Raw genomic sequence first — 24,465 nt, forward strand, 5'->3', positions numbered from 1 at the left:
GGGTGTTTTAAAAAAAAAAAAATCCAGGGAGGGTGTGTGGGCGTCAGCCAGTGGCCGACGCCCGCACTTAAGAGGTTAAGCACAGTCATTTATTTCCACTGGCATTGTTTGTAAGCAATCTTCCTAGCTTGGACACAAAATTGAAAATAATTTCATAGTTCTTCTGTTAGCTCACTGTACCCTATTCTTTCATAGAAGTTTGCTGCTGTTTAGTTATCTACTTTGTTCCACCATCTCAGGAGGTCATTAGCATAGAGTGGACAGAATGAATATTCACGTAATGGGTTGGTGCCAAGGTAATATGACGCTTAATAAAAATGTTCCTAATTTGTAGTGTGTGTAACATTTCTGATCATAACACGATTTTGCAGTTAGTATACAAAATTAATGTATATGAACTATTTTTGGGGTGAGTCAGAGCTTTTCTGAACACTACCAGGGTGCAGTCTATTTCCATTTTTATTTTGCTGCCCCCTTAGAACTTATGTTTTTAGGCAAATTGTACAAGCACTTCTGACCTGTTAGTATTGTGGGCTTTTAACCACGCCCACTTTATGCCCATCACTTTCACTCGTTCATGGGCTTACCGTAAAAAAAAAATCCCTTTATGTCATTTGTAAATGCTTAACGGTCATTACACCTTGAGGCTTTCTTACCACGCCTTGGGGACCGACCCCATTATATTGATAATTACATGATTGCTGATATACTTTACTGGGAGCAAACGCCTTTTTAGGGGCGAGCGCAAAGCGCTCTGTCCCCAGTAGTAATCTCTTTGGGCTTCCAACCACGCCCAAGTCAAGTCAGTCACTTTCATTGGTTCGTGGACTTGCTTTTTTAAAATCTGCTTGTTTTCATTTGTGAAAGGCATGCATACCTAATACCTTTTCCGGTGTTTAGCCCACCCACACAGCACTGGTCAACTATTGAAAACATAAGAGGCTCGATGTTTTCAGCATGGTATCCAGACTATTATCTGTTTATTTTGCACGCAGTGAGATCGCGCTGGGCTTTACATAGCGCAATCGCACTTTTTTTTTTATTTGTGTGGCAAGAAAAGTCAATTAGTAGTTTACCAACGCTAATAGCTCTAACTCGAGCATATGCGAGACCTGTTGCATTGAAAATGATTATTTTGTCTCTATTGTGCTCATGGCGGCAAAAGCACTTTGAAGTTTCATGCAGCGCGATCTCATTCGGTGGTACTGGTTTGCTCTGCATGACTACCACTTACTTCACATTGTGAAACCAGAGAAAGAGCCAAAAACAGAGTGCAAACATTTGTTTTTTTACAACTAAAATTGAGGCAGTTTCCCTACCCTGACGATTATCCACCGCTTCACCCACAGTCAATGTTGACATAAAACAAGGCTGGCAGCAAAATGCCGGTCCATGCTGCAGACTTCAATGGGCCCTTTCAGCTCGTGGCCAGTCACACTTCAGAGGTGAGTGGCTGCGCAAGGCAGAGTGCAGGGGTTGGGTGAGGTAAATACATAGCCATTAACAGAGCTGCACAAGACAAACAGGAAGTCTGACACTTTCTCTGAAACCAAAAATGCATTTACAGTAGCTCATTGATTTCTATGATTTAGAAAATAGCGCCCCCGAAACATTCTGTATTTACTATGAAAAATAGGTCTGAAAACAAACAGGAAAACAGTAAGGAGAACAGAAAATAGTTTATATGTTGAGAATAGATTTTAGGTAAAGACCACTCACTAGCAATTCTACCCAATTATCTCTGCTGCCTTCAACACGCAGCATGACTGCCTGCAGTCATACTCTATTTAGAGGGAAGTAATCTATTTATATGTAAAGTGGAACAGCACACTGTAAAAGTTGCAGCTCCACACATTTCAACTGCACCCACCCTCTCAATACAGTATATGCACATGTCAACATTTAGGCTAAAACGATTTGACCGTTAACTAGATTTTTCTCTTATAAATCAGTGTTTGTACTTGATTTTAAGACTACATACACCCTCTGGGATTCTCCCCCCCCCCCCCCCCCCCCCCCCCCCCCCGCGTCACATTCTTTTTGGATAAGAATCAACCCGGAGGCAACAGGGCAGCTGCACGCAGCATTAAAATCCAAAACGTTGTCTGCGAAATACAAACATTGTGCTGTTTTTTTTTTGCGGGTTAAGTCCCTGAAATGGGCTTGCTCATCCCGTACCTTAGTATAGCGTAGTATGGACCTGTAGCAAAATATAGAGTGTGGGCAACATCTCATAAAGGGCAGAATGTGTTAACCTATTGGTAGAGTTTATGCAATGGAACAATGATATTCAGGTTAACCAGCTTTTTGTAATTTATTTTTAGGTTTCCTGCTGTGGTAAAGTTGTATTAGCCTATGATGGTTTTCCTCTGTGAACGGTATTGTTAATGTACAACTAAGGGCATTTAGCATGTAGCATGTGGAAACTTTCCTCATTGTGAGACTATGGGAGACTGGCAGTTGATGGAGAGGCTGTCTGTATGTACTCTTGGATGGGATGTGCTTTTCATTAAAGAACCAACCTAATTTGAATTTTGTTGTAGTCTACTTTTCTACACCTGCCTATTCATGTAGCATTTGACTGTGCCTTTATGTATACGATGAACAGTACATGGAACGATCAATTAGGCTGGAAGAGAGCAATATGAATGTTTTTTTTTTTGCTAGAAGCAGGCACGTTTGCAATGATTTAATTTGATGCATCTAATAGGAAGCATGTTACAAGCGGTTACAATAATTAGAGTATACCATTAACTCATTCTTCAGTAACCCTTTTTTGTCTGGTCAAATTAGATGCCAGCACAACAGAACGACATGATTTCAAAAACATTTTCCCTTCGTGTGACAGTTCAAATGTGGGTTGATGTCTTGTGCTTGAATGTCATTACTGTCTCATGGTAGCTCGGGCACCTCTGAAGGCAGTTGCTCAGTGCACTTCAGTAAGACTGCTATCAGAAATTGACAGTCCATGTGGACAGCGTGGGCAGAAATGCCAGTAACTGAATGAGCTTCAACGCTCTCTCCATGCGCTTTGTGGGAGGCCTACCACTGCATGCATACTTTTAGTCCCACTTGCCGCGTGTGTATTTACTGATTACAAGTTATGCGGCAGGGTTGACCCATTTATTTGGCAAGTAAAGTCCAGTTACGAATAACACCAATAGCTCTAACTCAAACAAAAAACAAGACCCATTGCATTACAAATGCTTGTTTATTTGTACTTCTGTGATGCTCCATTTACAGAGGCTTCATTGAGGTTTTTTGTACCACAGCTTACATTTTGTAAACACTTACATTTTGCTGACCAATAAACAACTCAATCATCAAACTGGCCCTTTACTTGGGACAATATATTTCTGAAATTTTGTAAGGTGCTTTACCCCGAGGATATATTGCCTCATGAAACTGAGGGTTAACAGTCAGGAACGTAATCAACTGCGGTTCTGTGCAGGTAATATTTTGAAGCGCATGAATCGGGGGACCACCACAGCCAGGAAGGGGGGGGGGGGGGGGGGGGGGGGGGGGGGGGGGGAGAAGGGACCCACCCCCTTCCTCCGCCTGCCACCTTCCACACTCTAGTTTCTGCCTTAACTTCCAAAGTTTGTTTACAGCCTGACTCTCAAACTCAGCTCTGTGGTGAAAGTAGAAGATAACCCCATACTTTCATTCAAAAATGTGTCCAGCCAACTGTCCCCAGCCGCCTCTCCTACCGACAGTAGCAAACAGGTCAAAATACCCTAACCGTTTCAAAGTAATCAGTCAAATTCAAGTAATAAAAATATAATCTCCACAGCTCAGTAGAAAAAAAAAAACAAAAAAAACACTTGTCCCTTACATATCTATATGAGCGGTTTCAACACTCAACAGCACAGAAAACCCAAGACGGATTGCTATAAGTTCTTAAAAACATTGGGAAACGTTCCTTTAACTAAAGACTTAATCTCAAATGTTGCAGATTAGCCTTATGGTATCGTAAGCAAGATACAAATAAAATAGATGTGGACAAAAAGCACTTCATTGATTTCTGTGGAATAACTTTCACAAATGCCACTGCTTCTGTGTCCGACTAGTAAGTATCTGACATCTGCCCCACGACACCGCCCCCCCCCCCCCCCAATCTTTTAAGAGCCATGCTCACTCGATTTCTCAGAGGAAGAAAATGGCAATCATAGTAAGATTGCTTCAAGGAGCTACTTGGTTCAAAAACAATACACTCAAAGCTATTGCCCACTCAGTAGCACAAAGAGGTCAACATGAACAAACGCTAAAGCGGTTAAAAAAAAAAAAAAAAAAAAAAACATTTTGAGTGCTCACTAGGCAACACTCAATTTGAGGTTAAACCTGGTAGCTCATAAAGTAGACAATGCACTGCTTAGTGCAGCATGCTTACTAAATAAAAGCAATTAATGGACACTGCTACACCTCATGTGATGTCCTCATCTTAAGCTCAGTACAAAGCATTCATAGTCAACTAAACAGAATTCTGGTTTGTGATAATCGGACAGGCATAAGAGGTATTCATTCCTCAACTGTCAACCTTTCTTTTCTAAGCACTGGAGCGACACCCACTGATGGGAGCTGGACCGACACCACAAGGGTGGTAGCAATTTCTATTACCAGGTTTAGCCACTGCTTGTTGCACATCTCATTAACTGATGCTTGATAAGCCAACACAGAGTGCAGTGGTGCTTGTCCAATTATGCCAGGCTCAAAAAGTAGGCTAAACATTTAATTCAGTCTGGCATTTTTTTTGTTGGTATGGGTTAACTGATCTATGAATATAGTCTTATTCTCAGTAGGCGTTTGTTACCTACATTGACAATCTAAAGCTCAACTCTTTGTTCATATTGTAAACTTCATACCAGACAAAAAAGGTAATTTATGGAAAACCATGCAAACACCCACTCGCCAACTAAAACATGTAGGAGCAAGCCAAACACGTTAGCTCCCTTGGACTCCAAAGACATTGTCAACATGCACCTTTATATGCCAACACAAAAGAAACACAAAAAAAACACAACCTTTAAACATTCTGCTGAACCCCTTGCACTCATATCTGGATGGTACAAACACCTTGATCCATGGACTCCTAAACTACTCTTCCTTCACCCACTTACCCAAGTGAAACACTCACCACACATCTCATTAAGTGCCTAAAGAGAAACCAGTGCTGGCAAAGTCAATAGCGTTAACCTTCTGCAAAATCTATTGGTCTTGTCAATGTTTTAGACAGCCTAAATGGAGAGAAAAGGAGAGAGGGAGGAGAAAAAAAAGCACCTAACCCCTAGGATGCAGTAAGTGTTGGCCACCTTAGCACCCTGCCTTTTTAACCTAAAGCCATGTTGCGCACCAGCTTGTGCAACAGGCAGAGACAAAACGAACAGATTTTGCAATAGAAGCCTATTGACTTTGCAAATAATTGTAAGGTACCTGGATTTAACAGATTGTAAAGAATGATGAACGAATGCAGAGGAACATTAAACAAGTGTCAATTTTGGGGAGAGATTGTACAGTGTCATGCACCCCAGGAAAAAAAAAATAAGTAACTGGAACAGCACACGGCCAGTGGAAGGACACTGGCTGCAAACAGGAAGCTGTGCTGGGTCATGGTATAGGCAGAAACCCAGAGAAAACTACATGAGGTGGTGAGCTGCAAGCAGGAAGCAGGATGACTGACGAGTATTAGGTAAGAAAACAGGAGTGAAGTGGAAGCCATCCAATGGCAAGTAATGGGAGGCTCCAATGTTATTTAAGCCCCGTACCCCCAATTGCTTTCACTGACCGTGCATGCGTGCTGTAGGAAAAACCTAATGACCACATCACCCCCACTCTGATAGAACTTCACTGGTTCCTACTGCCACCCTGTATCATCTTCAAAACCAGCTGCAAAAATACAAAGCCATCACAACCTATCTGGCTGAAAAGCTGACCTCATTGGTTACTTTGGTAACTAATTATACATCACTAACAGTCCACTGCCACTCTCAAAACGCAGCTATCACTTGATTATATTGACATCTTTGACTGTGACGTGTCCTGCAACTTCACTAGGTTTGTATTCCACACATACATGAATGTAGTCCTAGGACACGTAAAGAAAAGTGCTGAGCACGTGAAAATGATAGTCGTGGTGATTAGGAGTAGTGTTTAAGACAGTTAATATGCAGGAAAGGGTCTTTCCTTTCCACACCGGGCTATTCAGCATACCACACAACCTGCTAGCCAATTATTAAGTCCTACTTATTTTTCTAACAGACCATGAAATAGTGCCAATGCAAACACGACTCCCTTTCCACAGCAAGGATACCAGCCATTACACGTTTTAATTTTATTGGCAGCGTTTAGAAGGACGCTATTAGAACTTGCTTGCTCTAAATTGGCATACTTACATTTTGCATCTTTTCTCCTGGCTGTCAGCAGGAAGTCTTTGATCTCTTCGATTTTGCGAGGCTGAAAGGTAGAGGAAATTATTGAGCTTCCTTCTTGAACGAACGTCAACTTTTCATGCAAAGGTACATACTTTAAAATAACTGAAATCAAGGCTCACGGGTATATTCCGCCAATTAACGTTCGATCTCAAGGAACACCACACTAAACACTTTAATAAATCAATTGGACTTTACCATTTACAGGAGTTTTAAAACGAGTGAATTTTACTTTGGAAATAGACAAATCTAAACGTTCAAGATACATACTTTAAAAGCTCAAAACGTTATACGCGTCAATTGAGCATATCAGTGTGTTAGATCAAGTGCATTTGCCATACGCGCTATTTGAAAGAGTAGACCCCCACTTCCAGTTGACATCACACCATAACACGCCGTTATGCTAATAAACCCATCCTGACACAAACACCTTCAAACGGCATTTTCCATGAAAGGTTTACATTATAAACACGCCCACTGAATTCGTAATGATGCTGATTTTACTGCAGTTATAGAATTGCCACATTATATGAATATTTCAATGAAACATGGACAATTACGTCTTGAGAAAATACATGAAAAGGTCGAAAGATGGTTCAGTAGTACCAAACCATTCGTAGGAGGTGAATGGATCACCTCCAAGTAGATTGTTTTGTTCTTATGTTAAATGGGTGCTTACGATTTGCAGCATTGCCCATAAAGCAGTCAGCTTTTGGCCAAATGACAAAAATAAAAGAGTGCCGGTTTGTGCCGCGTTATGTCGCACGGTTTGTTTTTCTTGGCACACAATTTGATCCTTAAGTGCTGCCTAGTTTTAACGTCCCCGATAATAAAAGAGCAACATAAGTGATATTACATAGCCACAATACAAGGTAAACACAGATAGTTAGCTTTTTCACTGGAAAAAGCGAACACAAATCTTCACGTGGCCTCACACCTTCATAATAAATTACAAAAAACAGTCGAAAACACAACCGGTCACAAGCCCAGTAAAAGAAATCGTCTCAGAAAGAGCTACCCCTAAATACACATCCTATGGTAAACTACGCTACATTTAGTAGCGCACAGAAAGCGAATCCAACACACACCGCATCCCTTAAGAAGATGCACCAAAACACATCAACCTTTACAACATTTAACACTCCGTTAGCGGAAAGCGCAGGGATACTCACCATAGCTGGAGATTAGTGCTGACCGGAACCTACAGGAAAAGAAGAGAAACAGAAAACATGGAGTCAGTGAGGGCTAAAGACTCGGTTCCATTTGATACACGCAAACATCCCCTTCCGCCGCTCCATACTGGCAGCAATGGCTCCCGGACTCCACGACAAGATTCTCATCACCGACCCCGGGGAAGTGAGGGGCCCCCACGCAAAGGATGGAAGACGATCATTCACAGCGACACGAGAACACTCACCGAGCCTGCCAGCAACCCAGAGAGGAAAAGGTCGGCACTTCCGCTTCCGGTGCCTTAAACCAACGAAATGCAACACGCTACGGTTGCTGTAGAGGGACAAATGCAATGCGTAACAGAAACGCGATTAGTGGTCGAAGATGCAGTAGTACGATGACGGTTAATTCTGCCTGTAAAGATTGATGTGCGCGTTATTTACTGCAGGAACTCCATTCTTTCGATGACAAGGTTTATAAACTCACATTAAGAACATTTTTGTAGCATAACTTTTAGTAACTTTTAAAGCGGAGTAAATATAGCAAGTATAGTTATCTACCTTGTTTTTTTTAACAGTTTAGCTGTAGTCGTTTTATAGCCTTTCGTGGGGTGACAATATTTTGAAAAGAAAAAAACACGCAGGAGCAGACAGCGGACGAGCAGAATCCAATACATTACTCTTTCAATAATTTAAGACTAGGGATGCATGTGAATGGAGAGCATACCTTTCACTTATGATACGCAGGTTCACCTGACCTTTGTCCCAAAAACAGGGACACTTATTTGAAATTAAACGCGTTCGCAGGTTGACCTGACCTTTGTCTCAAAAACAGGGACATTTATTTAAAATTAACAAAAGCGTTAGGACACCGGGACAGTTCTCTGATAACCGGGACTGCGTGGGGAAATCGGGGACGTATGGTCACTCTAGCCTTTCGGATGAATGAGACTAATATACGATGGGTGTTTGTTATCCCACTACTAAACCGCAGATTACTTTCTCACTGAAGATGGTTGTAAATTTATGCCGTAAAACGTATGTGTCATAATAGATAACAGTGTTACATGGAACGTTTTCACAGGGGAGGGGCATTTTGGGGAACGGCTGAATGGATACAGGTCCTTGGTCCTTCTGAAGAATAACTCTCAAGTTATCGTCCATAACTCTTGGTTTCTAGTGATTATTTCTGCAAATATGTAACAAATTTGGCAACAAGGGCAGGTTAACCTAAGGACCCACCAACAGAAGACTTTTCTGGAATTAATGTTGGATCATTTTGTTTTTATGTGGCTAATTTGGATTACAATTTGGCGGATTGATTTATTTGCAGTACCGCCTCTTAATTCATGCATGAGACAGTCACATTTGTCCGTGTGGACTATTTTATTTTGGATACGTTGGGGAAGTAACAGCAGTTTCATTGTGGAAGTAGTGGCAGTTGAGTGCTTTGAAGAATGCTCCTACAGGTATTTCGCAGCTGGTTTGGGCTCTGGCACTGCTGAATCTATGTCAGGACTGGAGGTTTTGGATTATGCTTTCTCTTATCTTTACTGACAAACAGCCGCCAATAAACAACAAGTAAACTTTGAACTACATCTCCCATGAATCTATGCTGTCCAATCACGGGCCACTCCTGACTCCATATATAGCTCCAACACTATAGTTCTTCCTCTTTCCTTACTGCTGCAGCAGCCAGATAAGTGTTTATGTCTTTGATCATTTCTGCTTTGAAGTTTATGGTAATTTTAGACACGCAATGTGTATCCTGGTGTGTGATTGCATATGGTGTGTTCAGGGACAGCGTTTGAGCCCTACACCGGAACCAGCGGGGAGCGGAAGTGAGGCCGGTGGAGTTTTCCACTTAATATTTACTTATAGAGGACGCGGTCCTCTTTCTATTATGCCGCACCTGCATACGCAAAGAGGCACTTCGGATTCTCTGCTTTCCGATCAACTCTTTGCGTGCGCATAACGCAGCATAAAAGTGTGGCCTCAGAGAACGCCCGACGGGGCTGCAATAAGCGTTTAAGGGCTATGCCCAGGGGACATTTTATTGAATTCTTTGTTGTGTGTGTAGGTGCTCCTTCCCCTATCTAATATTAAGTGCTGGCCAGGCAGTTCTACTACTGGCAGTTTGTGATTACTTTATACCTGCCACAGGGTTCTCCCCTCTCCCCCTTTTGTGAACTCATCCATTCCTTCTAATAATAATGGCGTACAACGCAAATCAAGAAGAGCAATTTCAAGAATTGCAAGAGGTGCCTGTGGAATACCAGATGGAGGAGAGATTAGTGGAAGCACTGGACCACCATGTGCAAGACTCAGTGAATTGGGCCTTAATAAAAGGCTTGAAGCCTCTCACTCAATCGCTGACCAATTTTGGCAGGAGATAATTTTTAGGTGAAAGCAGCCGGATGACTTGCTCACAATCAGTAGACGTATCAGGGTTGCCTAGAAAACATTCAGGGGGAGCATCTTCATCCGATATTTTGGGGCAAATGGCAGCATCTGTGTTGAGAGACCATGAATATGAAGGGTTTTCCCTTTGTGACTCCACAATTCACTTCCCATTGCTCACTCAGCCTCAAGAAGAGGCGCAGGTACTCTTAACCCGGAGTCTGACGACTCGCAAGATTCCTCCCCTCTGCAAAAGAAAAAGCACAAATCCCACCACGTTTCTGAAGGGACACTTCCTAGCAGGCGTAACCTCTTGTTTGCCCCAGGAGACATTATACATCCTAGGTCCCAGGAATAGATCCCCTCTGCCAAAGTCGCTCACTATGTTCAGGATGGGCTAAGAAAAAGTTTCGAAAAAGACATTCGCAACACCTTGCGATCAGAATGCCCCTGGCCATCCTTGACTGGTAAAGTGGCGGATACCCCAGAATTGGGTCCAAGCATGATGACATTTCTTAAAAAAATACGCAAAAGTCCCCAAGAAATGTTTGGACCGCACTTGGCGCCGCTGCCAAGATAAACTTCTTGATGTATCAGGACCGCTCACTGCCCTAGATAAGGCCCAGACATCCATTAAAAAAGTCTTCAATAATGCTCTTTTTTGGGCGGGCCGGGCGTTTCAGGGGTTGAGCGTTTGGCCGAGGTTTTCAGACCTCCAGGATTGCACAGCAGAGAGGCAGAGGAGGACAATAAGCTTCCTCCAATTCCTACCGCTACCAGTACAGAGGTTGTGGAAGGAACCCCAGAGGCTCCTGTGGTGGCAGTTCGGGACAAGAGTCTAGTACATCAGGTAAGGATTATTAATTTTTCAGAAGTGACTTTGGGGGGAAGAATTCAGCTTTTTCCTCTAGCTTGGCAAGAGATCACCCAAGACCCTTGGGTGTTACAGACGGTTTAGGGCTTACGCCTGGAGTTTTATGCACTTCCGGTCCAAAAAGCTCCCCCCTCTCCATTTTTCCCTCAAAGAGCGATCTTTCATAGACAAAGAGCTCACTGCTCTGAAACAGAAAGGAGCAGTAATAGAATCTCCTCTGCACCCTCCTGCGTTTATGAGCACAATTTTTCTGGTTCAAAAGAAAGGAGGTGGCTCCTGACTGGTTTTGAACCACAAACAGTTTTACTCTTGGATGGTTTATCGCCAATTCAAGATGGAGGGCATTCATCTCCTCAGAGGTTTATTCCAAAGTTGTGATTGGCTGGTAAGAGTAGACCTAAAAGATGCATATCTTTCGGTGCCAGTTTTCGCACCACATCAACGTTTCCTTCAGTTTCAATGGGGTTCCCACTGGTTCGAATTTACTGCACTCCCCTTTGGCCTGTCATCAGAGCCGTGGTGTTTCACCAAGATCCTGCGTGCAGTAGTTCAACATCTGAGAGAAAGAGGGGTGAGACTTATTGTTTACCTCAACGACATCCTTATTATGGCACTAGAGAAAGACACAGTCAGGCGTTACCTCAACTGGATGATTCAATTACTTCAGAACCTTGGGTTCATCATCAATGCAGAGAAATCATGCTTGGTGCCATTTCAGAATATCAAATTCTTAGGTTTTCAAATAGATTCAGTCAAAGACTTGCTTTTACTTCCCTTAGCCATACGAGTAATGATCAAGAAAGAGTTGAGGAGAGCCCTTGACTCTCCAACCATATCATTGAAGATGTTGGCACGTCTAGTGGGACTTCTGGCGTCCTTGATCCAGGCCATTTTTCCAGGGCCTCTACATTACAGGGCACTTCAGAGATTGAAAATTTTACATCTCCAAAAGGGCTTTTAATATTCGGAAATGATTCGGATTTCAGAGGAGGCCAAGAACGAGATTTCTTGGTGGCTCGCTCACATGGATGCATGGAATGGGCGGGCGATTTTCACATCAGCTGAGGACTTAGTGATAGAGTCGGATGCCGGGCGTTGGGGCTCGGGAGCGCAGTGTGGACCGATTCAGACGGGCGGCTATTGGTTCCCAGGGGAATTAAATTGCCATCAATTGTCTGGAGCTTTTGGCGCCTGCTTTGTGATTCAGTCGCTCTTTCCCTGCAAACCACATTGTTGTATTCTCCTCAGGATGGACAATGTGTCAGCGGTCCGATATATCAATTGCCTCTGAGGGACCAGATCTCGCCTTTCGGCAGAGATAGCACAGGATATCTGGCACTATTTCCTGGATCATCAGATTTCGGTGATAGGCGAGTATATCCTGGGTCGGTCCAGTACAACAGCAGATTAGAACTCTTGCTTCCTCCAAGATTTCAGTGAATGGAAGCTCGCTCTGGGAGTCTTCCAAGCACTTCAGAAACAGTGGGGGTCTTGTCAAATTGACTTGTTTGCCTCCCGGCTGAACAATCCTCTCCCGGTCCATTACAGTTGGGGACCAGATCCCCTTGCAGCAGGGATTCCTTCAACCTTGGCATCAGGGACTTTTGTATGGATTCCCGCCGTTTGCCATGATTCCGAGGGTGATGGTTCAAATAGTTCGTCAATCGGCGAAGATGATCTTGGTGACTCCCTTTTGGAGAACTCAGCCTAGGCTCCCTTTGGCAATGATGCTGTCATGCGATTTCCCAGTGACCATTCCGGAGAGAGGGTCTTCTCTTAGACTCTTCAGGCAGAGTTCATCCTCCGATCATGCAGGGCCAACTGTTTCTGATGGCATGGAGACTTTCCTGAGATGTTGGCAAGTGCCTGGAGTTTCGGACTCAACATTGTTTTTCCTATCGCAATCCTGGGCCCCCACCACTCATCAGAGATATGAGCAAGCCTGGAGAAAGTGGCTATGTTGGTGCAGTGAAAGGAATATGGATCCTGTGGGATCGAGATTCATGTCATAGTCAATTTTTTATCGGATCTGGCCACGCAAGGTTTGGCCTATCGAACGATTCACAATGGCTGTTCGGCTCTATCGGCGGGTCATCCTCATATTTAAGGTAAACCGGTGGGTGAACACCCATTAGTGTGCAAACTTCTCAGGGGCATTAGTATGGTTAAGCCTCCTCAACTAGGTATTGCTCTTTATAGGATGTTAATGTGGTCCTACTTTTTCTTAAAACCTGGCCATGTAATGACCTTTCCTGGAAGCAGTTTTCAGCTAAACTTACTATGTTACTATGCCTACTTTCGTGCAGAAGTATTTCGGATGTCAAAGCTCTGGACTTAGCAGGCAGAGTATTTACTCCTTCTGGAGTTTCCTTTACCATTTCAAGGCTTACAAAAACATTGTCAAGGTGTATTTCTTATCCTTCTTTTCCTATTGACAGGAAATTATGTGTGTTACAATGCATAAAAGTTTATGAAGATGTTACAAGAGAATTTAGACGTGAGGTCTCTGGTCAGTTGCTCATTGCGTTACAAAAACCTTTTAGACCAGTTTCAGCAGCAACTTTGGCTCGTTGGGTTCATTGGTTATTAACGAAGCAGGTATTGATACCTCTATTTTTGGTGCTCATTCTGTCAGAGGAGCCATGGCTTCTAAGGCGTTTTCAACAGGAGTGAGATTGGAAGATATCATGAGCGCAGCTGACTGGTCCAGTGATTCTACTTTTAAAGTATTTTACCATAAACCAATAGTAAATGTGGTGTCAAGGGTGGTGAATAACCTTTAAACTAGCATAATCCGAAGCCTCCGGTCCTGACATAGAATTAAAAGTTTTCTAACTAACGCTTCAAGAATTTTAGATTCTATCAAGGACATGGAGGCGAGGATTATCCCACCCTTGTTTAATTTTAAACATAAAATGTATTTATTATGTACAATTAAATTATTTTGTTGTTGAGTTGCCCAGCCCTTTAAGAGTTGGATATTAGTTTTGTTTTTGTTTTCCTCAGGGATGATTGTCTCTGCATCTTGAAGGATCTAGAGAGAGCGTTTATGGAGAATCCAAGTGCCTGCATTCAAGGACGTCTCCAGAAAATAAGGGACAGGCGAGGCCATCAGAGTTCTGGATTAGATGGCTAGAGCGGTTGTTCTGCAAGTTCTTTACATTGACTTTTGTTATTCCTGTTATAGCAAAGAAAGAGGAAGGACTATAGTGTTGGAGCTATATATGGAGTCAGGAGTGGCCCGTGATTGGACAGCATAGGTTCATGGGAGATGTAGTTCAAAGTTTACTTATTATTTATTGGCTGCTGTTTATCACAAAAAAAAGAGAAAAAATAATCCTCGCCTCCGTGTCCTTAATAGAATCTAAAATTCTTGACGCGTTAGCTAGAAATTCTTTTATTCTCATTCTCGTTCTTTCATCATTGCGTGTCACGTAGCACTCTTCCTTCACTGCGCTGGTGATGCAAGCTCCATCTCCTTTAGAAAAGTAGACAACACGCTCTACATCCTGCACTTTGACTGCCATTTTATGGTATTTATCTTACTCGTTGCCTGTTGCCACGCTGACAGGCACACCAATCGTATTTTCTAGAATATTTAGGACGAGCCTCCACTGTTTAAAGTTTCCACGGTGATAGATACACCTGTTTGCCTTCTCATCTGCTTATCTGCTGGTGGCATTTATCACTGTGATACAGCACATATTATACAGCACTGCTTCTGCCACTAGTATGTGTTTTACTTTTCTTGTAATTATTTTTTGTGATATTATTTGTTTTATTAATTTGATGTATATTCTTAATGGCAACCTCCAACAATGTAGTGCAACCTCCACCATTCCTGCAAATTCCGGTGAAACCATCCATGACATGGAGAAAATGGTTGAGAGTTTTAGATCACGGTATAGTGCTATTGACGCTACCATGTACAATCTGATTCATCGTGTAGCTTTACTTTTCAACCATTTGGGTGATACCGGTCAACAAGAGTTTGATAATTTGCCGCCCGCTGTAGCACCTGCTGTGGTGATACATGGAATGTTTATACAGAAGCAGTGGCTTGCATGAGCAAACAACATACTGATGAACCGTCCGTTATGCTGGAACAGCCTAATAAAAAAAAAAGGAAACACGTTGAAAGAATCTATAAAGGATTATTTGGCAGTGTTGAGAATGCTACCAGCCAAATGCGAGTTTGCTGCTAATTTGGATATTTATATTCAACTATTTCATCAAGAAGATTTAAGATCGTATTTTAACTTCCAAAAATTCTACTCTTAATGAAGTGATGGATATTGCTAGTAATATTGAGCAACCACTTAGTTGTTCAAAGATTTTGTCACAGGATCTTAAGGGCCATGCGCAGGCACATTTATCTGTTGTAGCTGATAATGAGGATGTTGATGCATCTTCTGTTGTGTACAAGAGTACGGTCAAGAAGAGTACTGAAAAGGCTACTGAAAGAAAGTGCTAAAGATATGGTTCTATATTCCATTTCGGGAATAATGTTTTGTGTCCAGCTATTGGGAAAAGTGTGGTAATTTGAAAGAAATGGGTACTTTTCAGGCCGTGTGTAGCGCTAACAAAACTAAACCAAGAGTCAATCAGGAAGAAGCTTAGTTGTGCAAGGATATTAACAACGTATTATTGACAGTTGATGTGAACGTCTTGGAGTCTTCTCTGAGAAAGTATAAAGGTCCATTATGTGAAGTTATGATTGGGAATGTAAATCTTGAGATTATAGTCAGTTCGGGCTCTCTCATCACAATATTCTTTGATGTTACTTATGAAAAGTATTGGTCTGAACAATTGTTGAGACAAACAGATGTCAACCCGAAAGTCTTTGGGGGTTATGATATCATAATGGCTTATTTTCTGACATTCTTAAATTCAAAGTCAGGGAGGTTACTACTAAGATATATGTTGTAGAAAAGGGGAGAGATTTAATTGACTGGCGTGACCAAGCTAAGTTTGAGAGCTGGGATGAAGAGCTTGTTTTTTTCAGTGATTTTCCTTTTTTGTTTGTTGAACAGACACAGGGGGTCATTCTGACCCCGGCGGTCAGAGACCGCCGGGGCCAGGGTCGGCGGGAGCACAGCCGACAGACCGGCGGTGCCCCGCAGGGCATTCTGACCGTGGCGGTTCGGCCGCGGTCAGATTCGGGAAACCGGCGGTCTCCCGCCGGTTTCCCGCCGGTTTCCCGCTGCCCAGCAGAATCCTCCATGGCGGCGGAGCGCGCTCCGCCGCCATGGGGATTCTGACACCCCCTACCGCCATCCTGTTCCTGGCGGGACTCCCGCCAGGAACAGGATGACGGTAGGGGGTGCCGCGGGGCCCCTGGGGGCCCCTGCAGTGCCCATGCCAATGGCATGGGCACTGCAGGGGCCCCCATAAGAGGGCCCCACAAAGTATTTCAGTGTCTGCTATGCAGACACTGAAATACGCGACGGGTGCCACTGCACCCGTCGCACCTTCCCACTACGCCGGCTCAATTCTGAGCCGGCGTCCTCGTGGGAAGGCTGATTTGCCCTGGGCTGGTGGGCGGCCTTTTGGCGGCCGCCCGCCAGCCCAGGGCAAATCCCAAAATACCCTCATCGGTCTTTCGACCGTGGAGCGGTATTTTGGTGGGGGAACTTCGGCGGGCGGCCTCCGCCGCCCGCCGAAGTTAGAATCACCCCCACAGTCTGTCTATGGGGTTGAGTCCCTACAACCTTTACAACAATTACTGTCTACATTTGAGACAGTTTTCAAAGAAAAAGTGGGATTGTTTAAGGAATTTGAGCATAAAATTAAACTTAACTGCAATGCATGCATGTTATACAAAAAGTGAGACATGTACCTTTATCACTCAAAGAAAATCTTAGGATGTTATTGGAGAAAATGTGTGAACAGGGTTTTATAACACCTGTTGCTTTTTCACAGTGGGTTTTGGCTGCTGTTATCTCAGAGAACTCAATCATAATATTGCCACCCTCTCCTCAGGATACACAATTTGTTGGCATATTTGCACAATAATAGGTATGTTTCTGCTATTGACTTACATTCTGCCTATATCAAATACCTTTGGCTAAAGAGTCAACCTCTAACAATGTCTATAAAACCCTTTCAAACATTTATGTTCCTGCGGATGCCATTTGGATTGGTATCTGCCGCCATTGTAATTAAATGTTTTATGGATGAGTTGTTTGGTGATGAGAGCAGTTAACAGGCTTTTGAAGATGATATACTTATTTATTCTGAAAGTTTGGAGGAGCATCAAGAACGTTTGAGTCTTGTGTTCAGCAAGTTGGAGAAACATGGTGTAACTGAATAAAGAAAAGTAATTTTCTTACCATTCAGGTAGATTACCTCGGGCATAGGCCCTCATTACAACCCTGGCGGTCGGTGTTAAAGCGGCATTAATACTGCCAACAGGCCGGCGGTAAAAAAAATGGGGTTTTGTCCCTGGCGGTAACCGCCATCAAAGACCGCCAATTTAACACACCGCCCGCCAGGGTGGTAACAGCCGCTGGGCTGGAGACTTTGGTCTCCAGCCCGGCGGCAGTCACAATCCCACTCTCTGGATTATGACCCGGCCTACCGCCATAGTTTTCATGCCCAACTTACCACATTGAAAACCATGGCGGTAGGCACTATCAGTGCCATGGAACCCTTTCCCTGGCACTGACAGCGGTCTCCCCCATCCTCCTCCCCAAAGCCCTCCCCATCCTTCTCCTGCTCCCGCACATATACACATCTGCATGCGCACCCATATACACACATGCACACACACATACCCACCACCACCCATGCATGCACACATACATACCCACACACCGCAACACACACCAACATACCTTGTCACACACATGCATTCACAACACACAACACTCTCAATCACTCATTCATGCATGCATTCAACGCAACTCACACCCGCATGCACATATTCCAACACATACACACAACACCCACCACCTCCCTCTCCTGTTGGAGAACACGATTTACCTGCTTGCATGGGGTCCTCCGGCTTGAGACGGTCTGCAACGGTGCTCTCAGCAGCAGCATCCTCCAGCAAAACACCACCAGGCCGGATCATTGGTCATGATACGGTCGGCGGTGTTTTTGCTGGCAGGATGGTGCTGCTGTCAGCAGCGCCGCCTTACTGCCGTCCGCCGCCATGACCGTCGGCAGTGTTCCGCCAGCAGTCTGGCGGTATACCGTCGGCGGTCATGATATGCGTAGATGGCTGGTAGCCACGGCGGCGGTATGTTGGAGGCTGTCGCCATGGCGGTAGGCTGTAGTTACCACCAATGTTGTAATGAGGGCCACAGTATTGCTTCTTTAGGTATCAAACACAAAACCTCACTTGTGAAGGCCGTTACTGATGCTCAAATACCGAAAGATAAGGAGTCTTTAAGGGTGTTTCTGGGGTTGAGTGAGTGCTATGCCAGATTCTTATAAGGCTATGCTCTTGTTGTTCAACCGTTAAGAGCACTAGCAAAAAAAATAATGTTAAGTTTGTGTGGTCGGAAGTTGAACAGAAGGTCTTTGGGAGAGTCAAAGAGTTAATTGTTGATATTCCCACCATTAAACCTTTTGTGCATGGATTGAAAAGTGTAATTACGGTGGATGCAAGCTCTATGGGACTGGGTGCAGTTCTTAGTCAAATTGTGGACGGAAAGGAACAAACTATTGCCTTCACATCTAGAGAACTTATTTCTGCACTACAGCACTATTGCACTACAGCACTATTGAACATGAAGTACTGGCATGTTCTTGGGCTTCAGAAAAGTTCAAAATGTATGTTTAGGGAACAAGGTTTGATTTAATCATGGACCACAAGCTCTTAACTTACATATTAGGGGGATAGTTGCTCAAATAAGTCCTCTTTCAGGTTGATTAGACTTTTGTCATGATTGCAGGAGTTTAATTTTGATATTAAATTTGTACCGGGAGGAAAGAACATCAGGGTGGATTGCCTTTCATGATTGCCCTCAAGATTGGAAGACAGTGAATTAGAATCAGAGTTTTGGGAGGAGTAATAATGTGTCATGACTGTTGTGGATGCTACGGAGCATTTTGGATTTACTCCAGAAGAGTGGGAGGATTGTTTCTCCAGCGATGAGTGTTTAAGAAAGGTTAAGGAGTATCTCCTATCTGTATGGTCATGTGACAGAAGTCTGGAAGTGGAATTGAAATCTTTTGAAAGAATGGCTGCTGAATTGTCAGTAGTGAATGGTATTGCTTTAAGACAGGATTTGTTTGTTCCTCTCATTGGTTTACATGGCAAAATAATTAGTTTGGTTGCTCAGGTACACCTGGGCATGACTGCCACTGCCAAGCAAATCAAGCGACATTATTGATGGCCTGAAATTGATGGATAAGTCAGATCTTACAGTGATAAGTGTGCAGAATGTTTGTGCTCTGATAAACATTGGGGGATTGGTACTACTCCTTTGTATGCAGTGGAGTGGCCAAATTGCTCATGAGAAAAGGTGGGCATAGATTTTGTGGGACCATTTAATATTTTAAAACAGGAGAATAAGTATTTGACTTCAGCAGTGGACTTCTTTTCTAAGTGGTTGTATTTTGCATTTGTTAAGTCTAGTGATTCTTTGACTGCTGTTGAGTTTTTGGAGAGGGTGTTTCAAGTAGAGACACCACCTGAGCAAAGTGTCACAGATAACAGGACACACTTTGGCGGTCATTCCAACCTTGGCGGAAAAAGCCGCTTACCGCCAGATAGAAGACCGCCATAACACCGCCGCGGTCGCGGTAAACCGCCACGGTCATTCTGACCCACAACAGGCAAACCGCCAAAATACCGACATCCACAAAAGTCCGCCACACCAAAGGTCAGCGATAAACTGGCGATGACCAAACCTGCACCGTCACGCCAACAGAAATACGCCCACACTATCACGACCCACGATCCGCGGTCGAAATACACATACTCGTACAAAACACAACCACATTGGACTATTCGAAATACACACACCTGATACACATACACACACCACTCCCACACACCCAATACAATATAAAACACACACCCACTTTACCCACAAACCCCTACGACCAGAAATTCTGAGAGAAGGCGAGAGAGAGACACCACAGTCAACTACCAAGCATCCACAGGCACACAATACCAATACCCACAGAACTTCCACGCACCTCACACAACACACCACTAAATAGCACCCCACCTATCACTACACACTCCACCCCACACATCATCCACACCACCCCATGGCACCTCAAAGACACCCCAGGTTCTCAGATGCTGAACTCAGGGTCATGGTGGAGGAAATCGTACGAGTAGAGCCCCAGCTGTTCGGGACACAGGTGCAGCACACCACCATTGCCAGGAAGATCGAGCTATGGAGCAGAATAGTCGACAGGGTCAAAGCTGTGGGACAGCACCCAAGAAATAGGGACGACATCAGGAAGCGGTGGAACGACCTACGGGGGAAGGTGCGTTCCATGGTCTCAAGGCACAACATCGCGGTACAGCGGACTGGCGGCGGACCCCCACCTCCTCCCCCAGATTTTACAACATGGAAGGAGCAAGTCTTGAACATCCTGCATCCTGAGGGCCTCGCAGGAGTCGGTGGAGGAATAGACTCTGGTAAGTCTCATCTTCACTACTTCATCCCCCCCACCCCACCTGCATGCCAACTCATACCCCCACCCTCACCCTTACCCCCATCACAACTATCCCTTGCAAATGTCTCACCATCACAACCCACCCATCCCAAAACTTAGCCCTGCATGCGGCCCCAAAGCATGGACACCCATCACCAAGGCATGCCCAATGCACATACCCATCACCACCCCCCCCCCAAAATACCGTCACAACAGCCCCCACAAAGGAATGCCAGCACTGGGGTACACCGGCATCCACCCATTGCATGCCATTGGCACACACAGGAGCAATAACCATACTTTTATACCCCTGCAGGACCCGAACGCCAGGTCACCGCACAGGAGGGTCCACAAATGTCCCCTCCACCCCCAGAAGAGGCCCACAGTGATGACAGCAGCTCTGTCTCCCTGGATCTAGATGACCAGCCCGGTCCATCGGGGACCTCGGGACAGTCGGTTCCCCTCAGACAGGCACAGGCCACAGCAGACCTTCCCCCCTCTGGGAACACCAGCACAGCACCCACCCAGCGGGCCCATACCTCTGTCCCCAGGACATGTCAATCAGCAGTGTGTCCACCACTACAGGGAACCCAGGCTAACCCACCACCCCAACAACAACAGGGACCTGGGGGCAGTGGTAGTGGGCACACAGTCCAGGGGACAGAGGTCCAAGGAAACAGGGGAACTGGGAGGGCAGCTGTGCGATAGGGGGGGACAGGCCAAGGGAACCCACTCTCCACGAGGCCCTCTCCTCCATCATGGGAGCATACCACCGCTCCCAGGAGACGATGGCGACGGTCCTGGGCAGGTTTCAGGAAATCCAGCTTCTGCAGGAACAACAGTATATGGGGTTCAGGGAGGAACTGAGAAACATCAGTACCGCCATGGGTACCATCGTAGTGGCCCTGAATGAGTTAATCTCCACATTGCGGACCACTGTGGCACCTCAAAGGGCCCCTGACACTAGCATGGACCAAGAACTGTCTACCACCTCCGCCGGCGCTAGTGGACAGGAGGCCCCGACAGAAGACCAACAGGCCACCAGAACCCCACCCTCTGCAGAAGGAGAACCACCCCGCAAGCGGGCCCTGAGATCCAGGAAGAAGACAGAGTAACATGTCAAGACCCCGCCAGCAAAGGAGACCGCCCTGATTGTCATCCCACTGTCCCACATTGTCACCCTGTCCAACCTTAAACTGCCCCTGCTCCACTTCCCACAGGCATTTGGACAATGCACCTGTGAACCTGATAGTCTGGACTCTGCCATGGACAATCCTCCACCATCACCCCTCACCGATTTGCAACCACCCATCCAAATTAGAGCACTTGAATAAACACACTTATTGCACATAAACAATCTGGAGTCTGTCTGTGATTTTAACAAATGTATTAGACATGACAGTGCAAAAAATTGTTATTCACATTGTGATGCCAACAAACCGCTGTCACACAGCTGTAGTCCATGGGGAAACAAAGCAGATGTCACGCAGTGGGGCCCACAGCTATGAAAACGGAAGGGAAAGTCACAACACAGTTACTATACACTGGGGGAAAAAGTCAGACAGTAGAGAGGTAGGAGTATTTAAGTAAATGTAATATGCCGGTGTGTACTCTTACCTGTGTGTCACTGAAAGTATTGCTCTATTACTGTGTTCCTGTTGTCTATGTCGTCCTCTTCTTCACTCTCCACAGGCTCCACAGCTGCTACAACACCACCATCTGGACCATCCTCCTGCAGAAAAGGCACCTGGCGGCGCAAAGCCAGGTTGTGAAGCATACAGCAGGCCACGATGATCTGGCACACCTTCTTTGGTGAGTACATTAGGGATCCACCTGTCATATGGAGGCACCTGAACCTGGCCTTCAGGAGGCCAAAGGTGCGTTCGATCACCCTCCTAGTCCGCCCATGGGCCTCATTGTAGCGTTCCTCTGCCCTGGTCCTGGGATTCCTCACTAGGGTCAGTAGCCAGGACAGGTTGGGGTAACCAGAGTCCCCTAATAGCCACACCCGGTGCCTCTGGAGTTGACCCATCACATACGGGATGCTGCTATTCCGCAGGATGTAGGCGTCATGCACTGAGCCAGGGAACTTGGCATTAACATGGGAGATGTACTGGTCTGCCAAACAGACCATCTGTACATTCATCGAATGATAACTTTTCCTGTTCCTGTACGCCTGTTCACTCCTGCTGGGGGGGTACCAAAGCCAGATGTGTCCCATCAATGGCACCTATGATGTTGGGGATATGTCCAAGGGCATAGAAATCACCCTTCACTGTAGGCAAATCCCCCACCTCAGGGAAAACGATGTAGCTCCGCATGTGTTTGAGCAGGGCAGACAACACTCTGGACAACACCTTGGAAAACATAGGTTGAGACATCCCTGATGATATGGCCACTATTGTTTGAAATGACCCACTTGCTAAGAAATGGAGTACTGACAGCACCTGCACTAGAGGGGGGATCCCTGTGGGTTGGCGGATGGGTGACATCAGGTCTGCATCCAGCTGGGCACACAGTTCATGTATAGTGGCTCGGTCAAGCCTGTATGTCAGAATGACATGTCGTTCCTCCATTGTCGACAGGTCCACCAGCCGTCTGTACACGGGAAGATTCCTCCATCTCCTCGCATTGCCCAGCGGACGGTGCCTAGGAAGGACAACAGCGAGCACAGAGTCAATCAACCCACAGGTACGTTCCCACAGCTTGCACACAACACGATTCACTATGCATTGAATGGTTTGTATGAGTGTTGAGGAAAGACCTAGGTATGTGTGACGCAGTAGAAATTAAGCCATGTGGGCCCTTGAAATGGCGTCTGTCTGACCTGTGAAGTGTGACAATGGGATGTGAGGTCAATGCGCTGGCGTGGCACATCGTGGCGGTAGGCGGTCGAAGACCGCGGCGCAAAGCCGCATTGGTTAACATTGAACCCTATGGGTTTCAGGAGCCAATGACGATGTGCGCCGGCGGTCGCGGTACGCACCGCCGCGGGCGTGACCGCCATTTTCTATCTACTTAATCACTCGATACCTGATCTTCCACAGGAGAGGACCTACACTGCAAGTGCTGCTGTGACCTCGGTCTGGAAGAGACAATGGCTGCTGCGACTGGGGAAAGGGCCCCTGCCTTCACTTCAGAAGAATTGGAGAAACTCGTGGATGGGGTCCTCCCCCAGTATGCGCTACTCTACGGTCCTCCAGACCAACAGGTAAGTACACTGGGAGCATGCTTTGTGGGCAATGCCTGGGTTGAGTCGGGTGGATGAAAGATGGTGGGGAGGGGAGCGATTGAGGCATGCATCAGACGACAGATGAGAGCATGTGCCACATGGCAAGGGTGGGGATGGGGGGCCACTCACTTCGAGCATGCAGAAGGTGATGACAATTTTTCTCTCCCTGTACATGTCACATAGGTCAGCGCCCACCAGAAAATCGCGATTTGGCGTGCCATCGCCAAGGACATCCGGACCCTGGGGGTCCACAACAGACGGGGCACCCACTGCCGGAAGAGGTGGGAGGACATCCGCCGCGGGAGCAGGAAGACGGCGTAGGCTCTGCTTGGGATGGCCTCCCAACGTAGGAGGGGTGCCAGTCGTCAATTAACCCCCCTGATGTCCCGGATCCTGGCGGTGGCCTACCCCGATTTGGATGGGCGCGTGAGGACATCACAGCAGACACAAGGGGGTGAGTACACTCTCATTCTGGTGACTTTGCGCGCAGTGGAGGTGTCTGGGTGGGGGAGGAGGGCTGTGGGTCTCCCTAGGCCAGGGCGATTTCTGTAGACTAGGCCCCTCCGTAAGGCATGGCCCTGTGCCCCCGCCCCCCACCTCTGTAGGGTGCCAAGTTCAGGTATCCATGGCCCTGTGTTATCTATGTGTGTAGTTGCCGTCCATAGGCTTGTAGGCCATGTCCCACTGATTGAGTAGTGGACCCCAAGTGCGCGGCGTAGTGCAGGGGGCTTCTGTGTCTGT

General features: G+C 45.8%; 1 protein-coding gene and 1 long non-coding RNA gene across 3 annotated transcripts in view; one reads left to right on the forward strand and one right to left on the reverse strand.

Moving 5' to 3' along the window:
* The window catches only part of RPL38 (ribosomal protein L38), an 11,569-nt gene extending 3,615 nt beyond the window's left edge, over positions 1–7,954 (reverse strand). Inside the window, exons 1-3 of one of the 2 annotated variants that reach the window (XM_069199803.1) lie at positions 7,843–7,954; positions 7,598–7,626; positions 6,390–6,450 (exon numbers count right to left, since the gene is read on the reverse strand). In XM_069199803.1, coding sequence (XP_069055904.1) covers positions 6,390–6,450; positions 7,598–7,600 — 64 coding nt within the window. In that variant the 5' untranslated portion in view covers positions 7,601–7,626; positions 7,843–7,954. The other variant, XM_069199804.1, reaches the window with a different exon arrangement.
* LOC138245841 (uncharacterized) overlaps positions 7,930–24,465 on the forward strand; it is a 51,483-nt gene continuing 34,947 nt past the window's right edge. The window contains exon 1 of the long non-coding RNA XR_011194175.1: positions 7,930–8,067. This is a non-coding gene — a long non-coding RNA (uncharacterized lncRNA). The remainder of the gene's footprint in view (positions 8,068–24,465) is intronic.

This window comes from Pleurodeles waltl, chromosome 7 (assembly GCF_031143425.1).
Source record: "Pleurodeles waltl isolate 20211129_DDA chromosome 7, aPleWal1.hap1.20221129, whole genome shotgun sequence".
In the NCBI taxonomy this organism is placed as follows: Eukaryota; Metazoa; Chordata; class Amphibia; order Caudata; family Salamandridae; genus Pleurodeles; species Pleurodeles waltl.